Source organism: Grampus griseus (genome assembly GCF_964374135.1).
Source record: "Grampus griseus genome assembly, chromosome: 14".
Taxonomy (NCBI): Eukaryota; Metazoa; Chordata; class Mammalia; order Artiodactyla; family Delphinidae; genus Grampus; species Grampus griseus.
The window spans coordinates 61048057-61064740 of NC_139008.1; the positions used below are offsets into that span (position 1 = coordinate 61048057).

Sequence of the window (16684 nt, forward strand, 5' to 3'; positions counted from 1 at the left end):
GGAATCTAAAAAAATGGTACAAATGAACTTATCTACAAAACAGAAGTAGAGTCACACATGTAGAAAACAAACATGGTTATCGGCGGGGTGAGGGATAAATTGGGAGACTGGGATTGACATACACACACTACTACATATAAAATAGATAACTAATAAGGACCTAATATATATAGCACAGGGAACTCTACTCAATACTCTGTAATGACCTATATGGAAAAGAATCTAAAAAAGAGTGGTATATATATATATATATATATATATATATATATATATGTATAACTGATTCACTTTGCTGTACACTTAAAACTAAAACAATACTGTAAATCAACTATACTCCAATAAAAATTAAAAAAAAAAAAGACAAAATTTTAGAAATGGAGAATAAATGATGGTTGCCAGGGGGTGAAGGGTGGGGAGGGGGAGGGGGTGTGGCTATAAAAAAGCATCAGGAAGGATACTTGTGGTGATGGAAATACTTACTGTCAGTGTATCAATGTCAATATCCTTACTATTAATATTTAAGGTAGTTTTATACAATGTTATAATTGAGGTGAAATGTATAAAGGTAAAATGTATAAAGGATACAAGTCTCTCTGTATTATACCTTACAACTTACAACTGCATGTAAGTCTAAGTTATCTCAAAATAAAAAGTTTAATTAAAAAATCACTTATTACATAACCATAAAATCACTGAGATTAGACTAGATCAGTGGTTTCAGGGCTTCTCTGGCATGGAAGGGGGCCCAGGAAGGGCAATGGAGAAAGCCAAGTGGATAGGGCACAAGGACCTCCATTTGCTGTCCCTACTCTTTCCTCCAGAATCCTAAAGAACATGAAGAGATAATTGTACACCCATGTTCAAAGAAGCATTATTCAAAGTAGCCAAAAGGTGGAAGCAATGTAAGTGGCCATGAATACCTAGGACAGATGAACGGATAAACAAAATATGGTCAATACAGACAATGGAATATTATGCGTGCTTGAATAAAGAGTTCCATGACTAAAAAGTGTAATACCTGCAATGGTTTAGAAGTTCTAAGGGCCTGTGGTCCATACATTCCTACAAAGATCAGGTTCCTACTTAGAACACAGAACTTTGTACACCATGCTGCTTCCCTGACCAAGTTGGGTAGCGGGGATATATCTAAGTCCTCTTTCCTTTCAGTCAGATGAACTGTGTGTGATACAGGTGGAAGCCCTCTGATCTCCCTATGCAAAAGGTTTACCTGTAGAACTCAGGTCTGATTAAAAAACTACTAAGTCCTGAAGGAGAAGTTCTCGCATGATTTCTAAGCCTTAGGAGAACTGCCATTTTGGTAGTAGCAAAGGACAGCCTGTCATCCTAACATAGTAGAGGCATGACAGAAAGGAACAGGTTTATACTCCTTAGCAAATCAGTTTGCTCAACTAGGGGCACAGATTTCTACCTAGAACAGACATGACATGCCATGACGACCTAACAAGGAGGGCCAGATGGTGGAAGGGGGCCAGAAGCAGGCAGCTCAGTGCTGCTGCCAGAAAGGCAGAGGAGAGGGAGGGCCTTATGATCAGGAGAGAGATCTATACCCCAGCTCTCTGAGCCTCAGTTTCCACGGAGATGATTCCTTGTGATCAGATTTCTTTCCGTTTGCATATTCATGAAGGGCTGGGCCCAGCACTAAGCACTCTGTGCTGACATCTCATCTCATTCTCATAGTCCTACTATGTCATTTTACAGCAATCAAAACACACCCCCCAAGCACACACAAAACAACAAATGTTAATTAAAAAAAAAAAAACGGTTATCACCGTTTCTCTCTCAGTATTGCTGAGGGGACTAAATGCTCTCAGGAGCATGACCAGCCTGGTGTACAGGCCTGGGTTTTTCCAGAGGTTTTGTCAATTGTTCTCCCAATGGAATTCCAGAATGAAAAAGTCAAGAGAGAGACCACACTCTCAGTGTCCTTCCCTTTACCCTCTGAAGGGGTGAGGTAGGGTCATGGTGTGGACAGCACCCAGAAAAGCAGCTCTGCCAAGGCCAGGCCTGGCCTCACTTCACTCCTTCATTCCTTTGTCTACTGTGTGAAAAAGACCCAGATCCTGCCCTCAAGGAGATCACAGGCTAGTAGGCAGTTAATCATAAAATACCCACTTATTAAATGCTTAAAAGGTTCAAACATGGGGGGAGCAGGGGAGGCTTCTCTGAGGAGCTGATGTTTAAATGGAAACTGAAGGAAGAAGAGTAGTTGGCTGTGGGAAGAGGCTGGGGAGAGCACTCTCGGCCAAGGGGAGAGCGCTGAAGAGGGAGGAGGCACACAGCACCACAGCTGAGACACCGGAACTAAGTGGGAAGTGGCAAACGATGAGGTTAGAGGGGCTGGGCCCTAGGCTTTAGGCCTCATCAAGGATTTTGTTCTTCATCCCTGGAGAAATGAACACTCACTGAAGGGTTTGGGGTTTCTTTTTTAGATTTAATTTGTAAGAAATTTACCAACTCTGTAACCAGTTTAAGTGTACGGTTCAGTAGTATTAAGTATATTCACGTTGTTGTGCTATCACCACCACCACCTATCTTCAAAACACTTCCTCTTACAAAACTGAAACTGTACCCATTCAACAATAATTCCCTGTTCTCCCCTCTTCCAGTCCCTGGCAACCACTATTTCACTTTCTGTCTCTCTGAGTCTGACTATTCTAGGTACTTCATATACATATTACCATATAGAATTTGTCTTGTGATTGGCTTATTTTGTTTAGCACAATGTTCTCAAGGTTTATCCATGCTGAAGCATTTGTTAGCATTTCCTTCCTTTTTAAAGCTGAGTAATATTCCATTGTCTGTATATACCACATTTTGTTTATCCGTTCATCTGTCCTAGGTATTCATGGGCACTTACACTGCTTCCACCTTTTGGCTACTATGAAAAACGCTTCTATGAACGTGGGTGCACAATTATCTCTTTGAGACCCTGCTTTCAGTTCTATTGGGTTTATGTCTAGAAGCGGAATTGCTGGATCATATGGTAATTAATTTTCTGAGAAACCACCACACCATTTTTCATAGTTGCTGTACCATTTTACATTTTCACCAACAGTGTACAAGGGTTCCAATTTCTCCACATCCTTACTAATTGTTATTTTGTTTTTTTGATAGTAGCCTTCCTAACATGTGTGAGGTGGTATCACTGAGGGATTTCAAGCAAGACTTTTGTTTTGTTTTGTTTTGTTTTTTTGCGGTACGCGGGCCTCTCACTGTTGTGGCCTCTCCCGTTGCGGAGCACAGGCTCCGGACGCGCAGGCTCAGTGGCCATGGCTCACAGGCCCAGCCGCTCCGCAGCATGTGGGATCCTCCCGGACCGGGGCACAAACCCGCGTCCCCTGCATCGGCAGGCGGACTCTCAACCACTGCGCCACCAGGGAAGCCCCCAAGCAAGACTTTTAATCATAACCTGATCTGTGTTTTAAAAACGCTGGTCCAACTGCTGTGTGGGAAACTGACTGGAGGGTGATGACCAGGAGTGGAAGTTGGGATCTCCTCACACAGAGGATGCATGAAAGAAGGATGGAGACAAAGAGGGGTGGCCAGAATGATGCGGGCAGGTTGTCCGAAGTCTGAGAGAAGTGGAGCGGGTTAAAGATGGTTATCGCTGATTAGATGCAATTAAATCCAACAGGGTTTCCAGGCAGTTCTCACGACTGAATTTATAGTGATGCCAGGCTTCCTCCAAAACCCTGAAGAGGTCAATGAGGATGGGGATAAAGTCCCCAAAATGGAATAAAGTGGAAACAAATGGGCCCAACTAGCTATCAAACAGATAATTTCATTACACTGATGGACCAACAAGCATTAAATCTAAATACATTTTGAACACAATACTCTGACAATATATATGCTCAGTGGCACACAGTCAAAGGACAAAAAGAACTGGAAAGAAATTGTATTTGTGACTTTACTTAGTAGATCTGTTCTTGGTCGGCACTGATGTAGCAGTTCAAAAACTATCTGTGTGTATTTTAGAATCAAACAAATGAGTTAAGTATTTTGAGGCTGTTGGGCATCAGGGTTCTCAACACAGAAGGGAGTTACAAGTACAGAATAAGAGAATACAAATTCTGCAGTGTTAGATTAAAAATTAAAGTATCAGTTTGAAATGTTAAGGAAAAAAAAAAAAAACTCCAGGAAAGTTTCCTAGCTCTGTTCTCTGAAAAAGCCTGAAAGCAATGACATCCTTCATATTAATGAGCACACTCAGGGCCCAGATTTTGGAAACTATTACCCACCAACAGAAATCATGTTTCCTTAGAAAAATCCCTGGTTTCAAGGCAGGGGCAAGTAAAGTACAAGGTGAGGGCAGAACACCTTATTGTGCCAGGAAGTGTGAAAACGCTCTGACATGGTGACATGTCAAAAAGACAGGTGAGGTAGCTTGAGGGAATTCCTACTGGTCAACTCTGGAACAAGCTGAGCATTCAAAGAATGACAGAAATGGAATGTAACTTTGAATAAAAAATAACCCAGGAGTCTATTTTGATATTTTAAAAATTAAAAATAGGGACTTCCCCAGTGGTGCAGTGGTTAAGAATCCACCTGCCAATGCAAGTGACGTGGGTTCGAGCTTGGTCCGGGAAGATCCCACATGCCACGGAGCAGCTAAGCCCGTGCGCCACAACTACAGAAGCCCGCGTGCCTAGAGCCTGTGCTCTGCAACAAGAGAAGCCACCACAATGAGAAGCCTGCACACCGCAACGAAGAGTAGCCCCTGCTCGCCTCAACTAGAGAAAGCTCACGTGCAGCAATGAAGACCCAACGCAGCCAAAAATCAATTTAAAAATTTAAAAAATTAAAAATAAGGGGGACAGAGAATAGAAAGCTTTTAATTAAAAAATCTAACTAATAAATGTAGAAAGAATTATAAACATAGAAAATTACTGTTTTATAATCATCACAGTAATAGCTGATTCATGCAAGAATCATCAACAGATGCTAAAACTACTGGGTAAAAGACTGTTGGGAGGCAGAAAATTCAGTCTGCTAATATAATACCACAGATCACTTATTAAACACAAAGGAAAACAGATGCCTTTACTGGACAGAAAGGTGGCAGACACTGTCATAACCAAATGATCAAACTGAACAAAATCAACAATAAGACAGATGTCACGTGCCTGATGTAAAACACTTAGGAGAACACAGCTTCCCTTACATAGTGTTCTTGTTGAAAATGTTCAACCTGAATCAAATGATGAGGAAACAATCTGAATGTTCTACACAACAACTGACCTCAAGTCTTCAAAAATACCAATGCTAAGAACAACAAAAGTCTAGGAAACTGTTCTAGATGAAAGGTAATTGAAAAGACGTGAAAATAAATGCAATGTGTGGTATTTGGTTGGATAAGAAAAAAAAAACCTCAAACCTAAAACCAAAAGCCTAGCTAAAAAGGACACTGCTGGGATGACTACAGAAATCTGAACATGGACTGTGTATTAAATGACATTAATGCATCAATCCTACATTTCCTAATTGTGGTAACAGGAGGATGTGTAAGAACAAGGAGATACATGATGAAATATTTAGGGGTTAAGGTTTATAAAGTCTGGAAATAATTCTCAGATGGTTCAAGAACAAAAAAGCATACAGAAAAACTAAGCAAAAGTGGCAAAATGTTAAAAATTGGTGAACCTAGGTGATGGGTATATGGGTGTTCATTGTAATATTTTTGCCAACCCTCTTTTCTGTGGGGTTGCAAATTTCAAAATAAAAAGTCAAGACAAGTCAGACTCGAAGAAAATACTTGCAAAACACATATGATTAATGACTGTTACCCAAAATATACAAAGAACTCCTGAAACTCAACCATAAGAAAACTCGATTAAAAAATGGGCCAAACACCTGGACACCTCACCAAAGAAGATACATAGATGGCAAATAAGCATATGAAAAGATGCTCAACATCATATGTCATCAGGGAACTGCAAATTAAAACAAAAATGAGATACCACTACACACCTATTAGAATGGCCAAAATCTGAAACACTGACAAGGATGTGGAGCAACAGGGAATTCTCATTCACTGCCGGTGGGAAGGCAAAATGGTACAGCCACTTTGGAAGACAGTTTGGCAGTTTCTTACAAAAGTAAACACATTCCAACACCACCAAGAATGGAATCTGGGTGATAATGTGTGCCAGCGTAGGTTCATCAACTATAACAAATGCACTATTCTGGGCAGGACTGTGAGAGTGCGGGGCAGGGGGGAGGTTCAAGGAAACTCTCTGCACTTACCACTCAATTTTGCTGTGAACCTAAAACTGCTGTAAAAAATGAAGTCTATTTTAAAAATTGGGGGATGGAGTGTACCAGATTAGGTACACTTCTTCCTCCTAGGAACTCACTCCGACTGACTCCACTGGCTAGGCCCCATCTCTACCCTGTAGACTTGTGGACTCTTGACTGCATCATTTTATTTCAAGTGGCATTTCCCACGTGAATCTTCTCTTCAAATAAACAGAAAAGAGAAATGAGAAGTGACTGTGCCCAAGAGAGAAAGATCCTTCTGTTAACCCTCCTCCATTCTCTGACACCTCAAGTCCATTCCTTATATCTGACCACTGGTTCTCTCTTCTTTTTCCCAGGGAAAGGCCAACCCTTAGAAATACCTGTGGAAGTCAACCAGGTGATCTGAATCGATATAATCATTCAAGTTCAGGGTCAAGTCTGACACTTGCTGTGAGCCATGTTCCTAGAAAAATGAAAATAGAAAATGAGAGACTGGGGTATTTCTGGTCTAATGAGTAAGCGGCGGGGCGGTGGGGGGAGAGGAACAATTTAATACTTAACCTAAAGAAATACAAAGAGACATATATAAGGACTGTTCGTAATAGATGAAGTGCATGTCTCATGCTTGGGGACTTCTCTGATCTAGGAATAATGCCTTTCTGAGGCAGAGCCCAGAAAAACCTACTTCCCAGGCTCTTTTGCAGCTTGGACACAGGCATGTAACTGAGGTGCCAAATGGATGCACAACTTCCACTTGGAGGTGAGCACCATGGATAAACAGGCTGAGTAAGGGGCAGACGTCTTGCTATCAAGAGTAGCAGCAGAGGCAGCAGGGGTCACAACATCAGTGGCTCCTGAGAAGGGGCACCTGGGTTGGCAGTCAGCCAGTACCTAATGCCCTGGGGTGGTGGCAGCAGCAGTGGTTTCCATGGCATGGTTTGGAGCAATGCCCTGGAAGCCCAGCCTTGAAACTGTTTCTCCAGCCCTCCCAACAATTCAGTGAGTTATCCCAGTTCTTTTAATAAACCTGACTGTTTAAACAAACCTGAGGGGATTCTGTCGTTTATAACTAAGAACGCTGTGTGCTACAAAATCTAAACGTTCATCAAAAGGGAGACGGATAAACAAATTATGGTATTATGGAATACTACATAGTGGCTAAAATGAATAAGATATAGCTATATGCATTCCCATGTAAAGACCTCCAAAACATACTGAGGGGAAAAAAAGCAAAGTGCAGCACAATACAGACTGCATGATACTTTTGTACAAATACAGACAACCAGGCCAAACTTAAAAAAAGGGTCACTGCCCTCAGGGTGCTTAGAGTCTATATTACATAGACTACAGAATATTCTGCTATAGTGGTAGAATACAAATATTACACCAAAGCATAAATAAGCACACTAATTACAAACTGTGTTAAGTACCAGGCAGGAAAATAAAATGATGAAGCAGAGGCATAATTTAGATTTTTCTGGCAGATGAGAGTAAGTAGTCAGGACTGAACTTCTTGAGTAAGTGAAAAACAAGAGGGAGTCAGTCAGGCTAAAGGAAGGGTGGAGGGTGTGTATCTGTGTGAGGCGGCAATGGTACAGAGGAAGAGCTTTCCAGCATAGGAAACATGAAGTATACAGGCTCCAAGGCGGCAGAAAGCTAAGCTTATCTAAAGAACTAAAAGTAGCCCCCGAGGCTACAATAAGCTTTTTTCTCCCAAGCTGTCCCTGAATGGATTTACCTTAATTTACTTAACTATTCCTCTGTGAAGGAAAGTCCCTCCTCTTACAGTAATAGGCAGGGAACATCTCTGAACACAAAGCATTTCTACATTTAGGGTCCTGGCCTCAGAATAAAGTTCTGGAAGTAGGATCACTGAGTAAAGTCTTCACGAACATTGAGGGTTCTTAAATGGGTTTCAAAAAGGCGATCCCAAGATCTACTCCCATCAGCAGAGCCCTCTGTGTCCTAGGGACTCACCAGCACATTGATGATCATGCTGTTCTCCACAGTGACAGCCTTCACAAGGAGCTTTCTGGACCCATCCTTTGACTCATACCGGAGGACATACAGGTCTTTATTGTTGTTCCATTCCGCTGGCAGCAGTTCTGATTTCTTATCATTGGGACCTGGCTGAGAAGACACCAGAGATGAGAGGTGAAAGATCATGACCTCAGATCTAAAAAGGACCTTACAGATAATCTAATCCCACTCCCTCACTTCACTGATGAAGACACGGAGGTCAGGAGAAGTAAAATGTCCAAGGTCCTACAGCAAGTCAGAGGTCTGGGGTCTCTGGACTCCTGCTCTAGTGATCCTCCCTCATATCTGACTGCCTTTGTGACAGAGCACTGGAACCTGTCAAGAATCTGTAGCCTTGGTTTAACAATCTCTTCTCTATCTCCCTGTCAAGAATAAGGCCAGTCACCTAAAGGGATACTGTGAAATTCTAAGACAGTGTTTCTCGAAGTTTGGAATTCAGGCCATCTGCAAAGGGATCACAAAAGTGTTGAGTAAAACTACAGATTCTAATGTACACCTCACCAGACTACTGTAGTGCCTTAATAAAAATTATGAACAACTTTCATACAAAATATAGCACACGTACAAGATAAAAAAAGAATTATAAAATGGACACCTATGTACATACCTACAGCCAGCTTAAGAAACAGAACGTGGCCAAACCTGTTCAAGCCTTGAGTAGCCTATTCCCAATGAATCTCCCTCCTCCTTCCTCATGGGTAATCACTAAGCTGTTTTAAAAATTTCTTTACTTTTCCTTATAGTTGTGTTACTATACACAAACCCTAAAAATATACTGTTTCAAATGTTTTTGAATTTTATATAAACAGCATCACTTTTGTCTGCCGTTTTCAATCAATATTGTTTTGAGATTCATCCATGTCAATGCACTTAACTATAGCTGACTCACTGTACAGTTTTTGCTATATAGTTCACAGCCATATAGCCCATCATTGCATGAATATGCTGCAAGTTACAAACTCACTTGTTGATGGATATCTGGAGTGCTTCCAGTTTATTTGTTTTGCTATTATAAAAATGCTGCTATGAACATTCTTGTACACATCTTCTAGTACACATATGGATGAACTCCTACAGAGTATCTCTAGGGGAAGAACTTTTAATTTATAAGATAAAGTCAAATTGTTTTCAAAAGAAGTACGGATTTACACTGCCATGAGCAATGTATGTATGAGAATTCTTGTTCCACGAGGTCAGCAACATTGCTATTGTCCAATTTAAAAATTTTTGCCAACCTAATGGGAGTAAAAATGCATCACTGTGAGTTGTGATGGCCTCATCTCTTTAAAAAAAAAATCCTAGGACTTTCTTTTTACATACTAACGTTTGAGAAATAGTTCTGAAACTACCTTGATAGTAAAAACTAATACAGTGTTTCCAGGTGGGGAAAGATTTCTTAAATGAGTCCACAAAAAAAAAAGTGCTGTCTTTGACACTGCTCGTAATTTAAAGCTCCAGATAAACAACAGGTACTACAGACAAAGTTAACAGGCAGTCACGGGCTAGGATGAGCTATGTCCTAGCCTAGCTGGCACAACACAAATTAATAACTAGTACAAAAAGGGAATGCCTGGAAAACGAACAATAAAAATTGGGAACCCACTTGAAAAAGGTATGAACAAGCAAAAGATAAGAGCAGCTAACAGTGTATAAAGGATCATTCAACTTTACTAGCACTCAGACACACATACGCTAAAATATGAGATACCAGGATCCACCCATCAGACTGCTGTTATCTATTTTTCTATTTTTTTGCCAGCGTTTGTGTGGGTGTGGGGAGAATGGTAACCTCCAGGCACTGCTGGTGGCCGTTCACACTCTTACAACCCTTTTGGAGAGCAATCTGGTAATATTCAGTGCAATTAGGTAAGCTGACACCCCGTGACCCAAAACCTTCACTCCTGGAAGAAATTCTGTGCACAGAGGCACAGGGAATATGACAAGGGATCTTCATCACAACCCTGTTGGAGGAACCAAATGGGAGTTAAAATGCAAAATATGTTCACAGTGGAATACTGTATAGCAGTTAGAAGGAACAAACTAGATCTAACTGCAGTATTATAGATAAAAGTAAACAATGTGACAAAGAAAAATTTTTTAAAAATGAGATTTATAGCCAGGTACCATTTATGTAAAAAATTTTAAAACACACAAAAAATCTATATATTGTTTTCATAGAAGCATAGTTCTACAGCTAAACACGCAGCAAGTGGACTGGGAAGATCTGTATTCGTGAGACTACAGCGGGAGGGAGTGCGACCAAAGATGAAAAACAACAACAAAAGACAAAGATCCAGCAACACAGACCTCACACCTCACCAAGGACAACAGAAGGCCAAGAACAGAGATCGTGGGCCGCTTTGGTCACCTCTGGGGCTCAGGAATCAAACTGGGAAAGTGGTCCCAAATAAAATTCAAGACATTGCAACTGGCATGGTTTCAAACCTGGCTAAATGACAAGGAAACTCAGGCCTGAAGCAGAGAAATGAGAGTGACAGAAAACAAAAGTGAAACTAATCCGCCCACTCTGCTAAAAGAAAGAGAAACTATCCCCTCACCCTCAACTGGGTAAATTTCCTATAACCATGTTTAGTGTCCTGGATTTAAGGTTTACTTTGGAAGCCAAGAATTTGATGACATGCCTTGTCTTTGTTCTATCAAAGGCCTTTGAATTTATATTTATACCCTCCATTACAGCATTCAACCCACCAGAATTTCTTCTTGGAGTATAAATAATTCAGCCTGCTCACTCTCCCATAACCTCAGGCTTCCAGAGCAAGAGAGAATCCTAGGGCCTAGTGAGACTGATACCTCTCACTGCAGTGGAACCAATGTTCCCCAGCTCAAGGGCTGCCCTGATATGGGAAAACAGGTGGGATTGAAAGAGACTGGCCTTGGTGATATCAAGCCAAACATGGCATTCAACTGCCCTCTAGAGCGGGACATCAAATATCAGACCTCCCAAAGAGCTACGATTGGAAAGCAGCCAAAGTACATGGTTGTGCTGTTTACCTCGTTCGGATGAAAAAAAATCTAAGGGGGGCTGAAAACTGCCTAAGGTCATGGTAAGTCAAGTGCAGAGCTCAGTTTGGCATTCAGAGCTCCTGATTGCCCACGCTATGGCTGGAGATCTTCCCAGCCAAGTCCCCCAGATGGGCCCCCCAAAAGTAAAGATAGTTGTCCCCTTAGGCAAAATCCTGGGGCTGGAAGCATTCTTTAATGGCCATGAGTTCATTCCAGTGTCCCTGGGCTAACATGCACCCAAAGAAGATCATTTGGGGCATCTTCTCTCTTTTGTCATAATCTTTAGATTCCTACAACAGAAAACAATATTCTCAAAATTAAGTCTACGGCCATCTCTATTCCCTTGCTACTTAAACCACCTGACACAGCTGTAAAGCTCTTATGAGGAGTGGTGCTGACTTCAAGAAAGAAATCGAAATTCAAATACTGAATTTTTTATTGAAGCTGTATTGCTCTTCTAATCAAGTTTTATGTACACAATTCCCCTGTACCAGAGGACACAAAACCAAAGAGAAAAGCAGACAATTTAGCTTTCTATTTAACTGTCAACATATTAAATGATCAAGTACACAATTTCAGGACCTTCCTCTCTCTCTTATCACCCCCAGAAGGGTGGGAAGCAGGAGGTGGCTGGAGAGGCAACATAAACATCCTCTGAACTTGGCAAATACTACTGGTCTCAGCTGAGACTGCTGGCCCCACACTGGAAAACTAAAACCTCTCTTAAATAAACTAATAGGAAAGATGCGCCTCCAAAAGGTTTCTACTCTGAGTGAAAGTAAACTCAGCAGAAGTGAGAGGAGGACAAGTGCAACCTGAAGTCCAGTGGCACTTAAGGGGCAGAGAGAAGCAAAAACACACCATGCTCTAGTGTGCAGAACAAATGCCCATCCCCCACCATGGGGGAACATGCTTGATTCAGCACTGGGGTGGACAGATGGACAGTGGGCAATGCCTTCTAAACCACCATCCGCACTCCCCCGGGCCTCCCCTAGGATGTCTGGAGCCAGAATCTTTTTCTGGCTTGCATGAACTCGACATGTGGCATCATAAACAGAGTGGAATTAGATGGACCTTTGGGATTCAGTTAAGGATCTCTTATTCATTTTTTTAGACCAGTATTGAAATGAGATTGTGTTCTTTCTGAAAATTTGGAAGCCTGGAGTACATGGCAAGGGGATGGTGCCAGTTAGGAGGAGGCAATGACCTACATGAACTGATGTCCCTAAGCTGTCAAAGTGACTCAGACAGAGTTGCTGACAGGATTTGTGAGGGGACGAGTGGTGGGAGCAGATCTGCAGTGCTGAAGGGGAAGAAGAGAAGGGAGTCACACAGGCTCTCTGTAACAAGTTCCTGTTCCTGGGGGGAGAGATTCTAACAGTGTGTCAGGGCAGCAGTAGCTAACTGAGAGTAAAATACAGAGAGTGAGGTATATGAGGAGGGGAGAAAGCAGGGCAAACCTGTTAGATCTGAAGGACAGGGCAAGGGGCAGGGAGGGGTGGGGGGGCAGCGCTGAGAGTCGAAAGGGGAGCCCGAAGGTCAGGAACAAGTCTTACCCCCTCTCCAATTCCACTGTCCCCTGCACCATCCTACACATCAGCTTTCTGGGAGAATGTCCCAGGAAAAGGTGAAATGAAATGCCTGGGGCAAGTGAAAGAGCTGATAAAGATTAGAAAGCTGGAATGAGGCAAGCGAGGAGACATAAGGTTTCTTTTGGGGTGATTACATACTGAAAGTGGAAACCTGACACTCAGGATTCTGGGCCCTGCCTCTACCTGATCCCAAGGTCTGAAATGTTGAAAGGCAAGGTAAGTGGAAGGAAGTAAAAGGTGAACAGAAAGGCCAGGAACAAAGGCATCTGGGAGGGAGAATGGTTCCTGCTTCCAGGGTGTGTGGGTGGGTGAGTGTGTGTGTCTGTGTGTCAGGCTGGTCCTTCTTTTCCTGTAAGCCTGGAGGTGGTGGTGGAGAAGTTTACTGTGTGTATCTGGGGTCCCACTGAGACACTTGAGGTTGGAGGGGGGGAAAAAAAGAGCCAGAAATCCATGACAGTTCTTGTGTTTCTTATTCCTGTTGGTGAGGGTAAAGCATGAGGGGGTGTGATAGTCTTGGTCACGAGTTTTAAGGGACAGAGAAATGGAGCAGTGGGGGTGGGGGGGCGAACCTGGCTCTAGGAGCCCAGGATGTGTAAACTCTGTCTGAGGAGGGATCCCTAAAGCTCTGTGTCAGAAGAGGAAAGATTAAGACGCTGGATGTATATCTGAGAAACTAAAAAAGGATTAGGGTATCTGAGAACTAAAGCAGTTAGAAATGAGAGTGAGGTTAAAATCTCACTGTAAGACGAAAGGAGTGAAGCGCCCTGCTCCCCAGAGCTGGTCTCGGTTCTGAGAGTGAGAAGAGAGTGACAGCGAGGGGCAGGCAGTGAGTCCTGAGCGTGTGTATGGGAGGATATTTCCTCGGATGGAGCAGAAGGGACATGAAGGGGCAGTAAGGGGCCCAGGCCCCGTTCTCACAGGAAGCTGGTGTGTACAATGACGTACAGGGGGACAGTCACAGGGAAGCGGCAGGGAAGATGGGAGCATGCTACGGCAAAGAATCAGTGAGGTCGGCCGGGCCCGCCAGTCCTGGGGCTCTGTGGGGATGACCACAGGGCCCCCTGCTCTAAGAGGCAGAGCCTGAGGATGGGACAGCTGTTGGGGAGGAAACTTACTTGGCCCTACACCCAGGGTGCATGTCTGTACGTGTGTGGGAGGTGGCTGTTCCCCCGGAGCCTGAGTGAAGACCGTAACGGTGAGTGGGCTGCACCAGGCCCTTCAGTAAAGCGTGAAGGGCTGTCTGAGCTCTAAGGGCCCTTGACTGGAGCTGAGTCGGCCCAACCTCCCCCCATACCTGTGCCTGGATCCAGATGTCTGGTGGGCGCTCGACTACAGTATGAGGAGGGTAGTACTGGGTCCAGCCCCACCCCACCCAGCAGCGTGGGAAGGAGCTTGGCGGCGTTCGGGTAGGTGAGGAGTACTCAGGAGAGGAACGCCTGTCTCGCTGCCAGACCCGCACAATCCCGGCCTCGGAGGCTGCCAGCCTGTGCTGCAGCGAGTTTCGTCCTTGCGTTTTCAAATCGTGTTGTGCCAGCTAGGCTAGGACAAAGAGCGCCTCCCCGACCCGTAGACTACAGGTACCCACGGTGTCATGACTCCTAGGACCCAGACCTGGGAGGAGGGAAGGTCAGGCACTTTGGACCGAGCGTCCGGTCCTCTGGGTTTGGGCAGAAGACACCTTACCCCCTCCACACTGGCCCCGGGGCGGCTCCGTGGCGTACCTGGTCGCCGGCACCCAAGCCGTAGTAGCCATGCGTGACCACCTCCCAGTGCAGGAAGCAGACGAGCGCGTCCTGCGCGCAAGTGATGGCCGGCGCCGCCGACGCGAACAGTACCTCCAAGCCCGCCATGAGAGCCCCCGGCTTCTGCGGGCGGAGGAAGAAAGGGAGAAAGTGCGGTGAGCCGATTCGGCCCTCACAGTTCTGCTGACTCCACTCCGCTACTCCGCAGGTTCTCGTCGAGTCTCCACCTGCGCGGCCAAAATGGAGACGCTCTGCGTTGGGGTGTGGCCGCCGGAAGTAGCTTCCCGCTCCGGCGCTGCTGCGCCAGCGCGCCCGGCTGGAAACAGAAGGGAGACGCTAAAGGGTTCCAACAGGCAGCGCGCGGGCGGGACAGGACCCTTGGGGACAAGGTCCCTCAAAGCTGGAATCTCCGTCTTCCCCGCAGCGGGCAGATCCGCTACACGTAGGTTGTGGCATCGTTTGAAGAGAGGTTACCTTGTTCTGAGCCACAGACCTCCCATCTGCACAATGGGGTGGACGTATGCTGGTGGGAGAAGAGGTCATGAAATAGGGCTATAATATATTCAGAATAATAATTGACACATGCGGTGCTTGCTCCATGGAACATTATTCTAAATGCTTTACTTGTATTCATTTATTTAATCCTCACCACCCAACCCCATAAAGTTGGTATTTGATAGCTCCATTTTACTGATGGGTAAACAGACACACAGAGGGGTAAATGTCACAAAGATGAGTGAGTGGCAGAGATGGTACTGCAATCTAGCAGTCTGGCTCCTTGGACAACATTTATTAAATGTTTCCTGTGTGCTAGATCCTGTGTCAAAAAACATTCACATCACCCTATCAAAAACTCTATGAGGTATGTTCCATTATCATTCCCATTTTGCAGATTTGTCACCAGCTTGGAGAATGGAAGCCACTTCCCCCAAGAAGACGCAGCTGCTAACTGGAGAGCTGGCGCTCCTGATCCACTACCAAATGTCAGTCATTTATTTGTCTGTCTCCTTCATGATTTTTACCACTTACTGTTTTTACTCAAATAAATTTAGTTTTCCCATCCCAGTCAGCACCCTGCAAGCCATCATCATCTCTCGCTTGGATGTCTGCACCAGCCTCTAAACTGCCATACTCCATCTCTGTCTCCCTAAAGTCTGTTCTACACTCTGCAACTAGAGATACTGTTAGAACACATGCCAGATCACATCGCTTCTCTACTCAAAACCCTCCCAGGGCTTCCATCACACTCAAAAGAAAAGTAAGTCCTTCCCATGGTCTGCAGGAACCTTCCTGTGGTCTGTGCTCCCCACCCCAATGTCTCTCTCTAACATTACTCCCTCCAATTTCCCTGCACTCTTGACTGCAATAACCTTGACTCCCCTCTTCTTTCACACCCACATCTGATCCAACAGCAAAGCTAGTCAACTTAACCCTCAAAATATATTCTGAATCGGACCACTTCCACCCACCTCCACTGCCTCCACCCTGGTCTGAGCCTCTGGCATCTCATACTTGGACTATTGCAGAAGCTTCCTAACCAGTCTCCCTCTTCCACATGTTCTATTCTCTAGGCCTTTGCATATACTCCCTCTGCCTGGATTGCTCTTTCCCCAAACATCTGCATGGTTTGCTCTTTCATTTTAAATGACTCCTTCCCTCACCTCCTATCAGTCTCAGCAGAGGGCTTCCCTGACATCCCATCTAAAATAACCTTCTATTCTTAACCCCTTACCTTGCTTTCTTTCTTGCAAAGCATTACTCATAAGCTGACACTATATTAGATATTTATTTGCTTAATTATTTAATGACTGTCTTCCCACTAAACTGTGACAAGGGAGAAGGGACCATGTCTGTCTTGTGCACAGGTATATACCTGAATGCCTTCCTGGCTCAATATATACTTATTGAATGAATGAATGCTGAATGAATGAATTATTGGCCTGGGCTCAGGCCAACTGGGCCAGTCTCACCGCTTTGCAGTCCACCACTCACTTTGTTAGCTGGCCCTGTACTTTTCCAAATTTT

The 16684-nt window shown here is 44.2% G+C and overlaps 1 protein-coding gene across 1 annotated transcript in view; it reads right to left on the reverse strand.

Moving 5' to 3' along the window:
* Positions 1–14920, reverse strand: part of PSMF1 (proteasome inhibitor subunit 1) — a 52297-nt gene extending 37377 nt beyond the window's left edge. Inside the window, exons 1-3 of the mRNA XM_082671137.1 lie at positions 14639–14920; positions 8239–8391; positions 6642–6724 (exon numbers count right to left, since the gene is read on the reverse strand). Of these exons, the coding sequence (XP_082527263.1) occupies positions 6642–6724; positions 8239–8391; positions 14639–14767 (365 nt within the window). The 5' untranslated portion in view covers positions 14768–14920. The remainder of the gene's footprint in view (positions 1–6641; positions 6725–8238; positions 8392–14638) is intronic.
* Positions 14921–16684: the final 1764 nt, after the last annotated feature.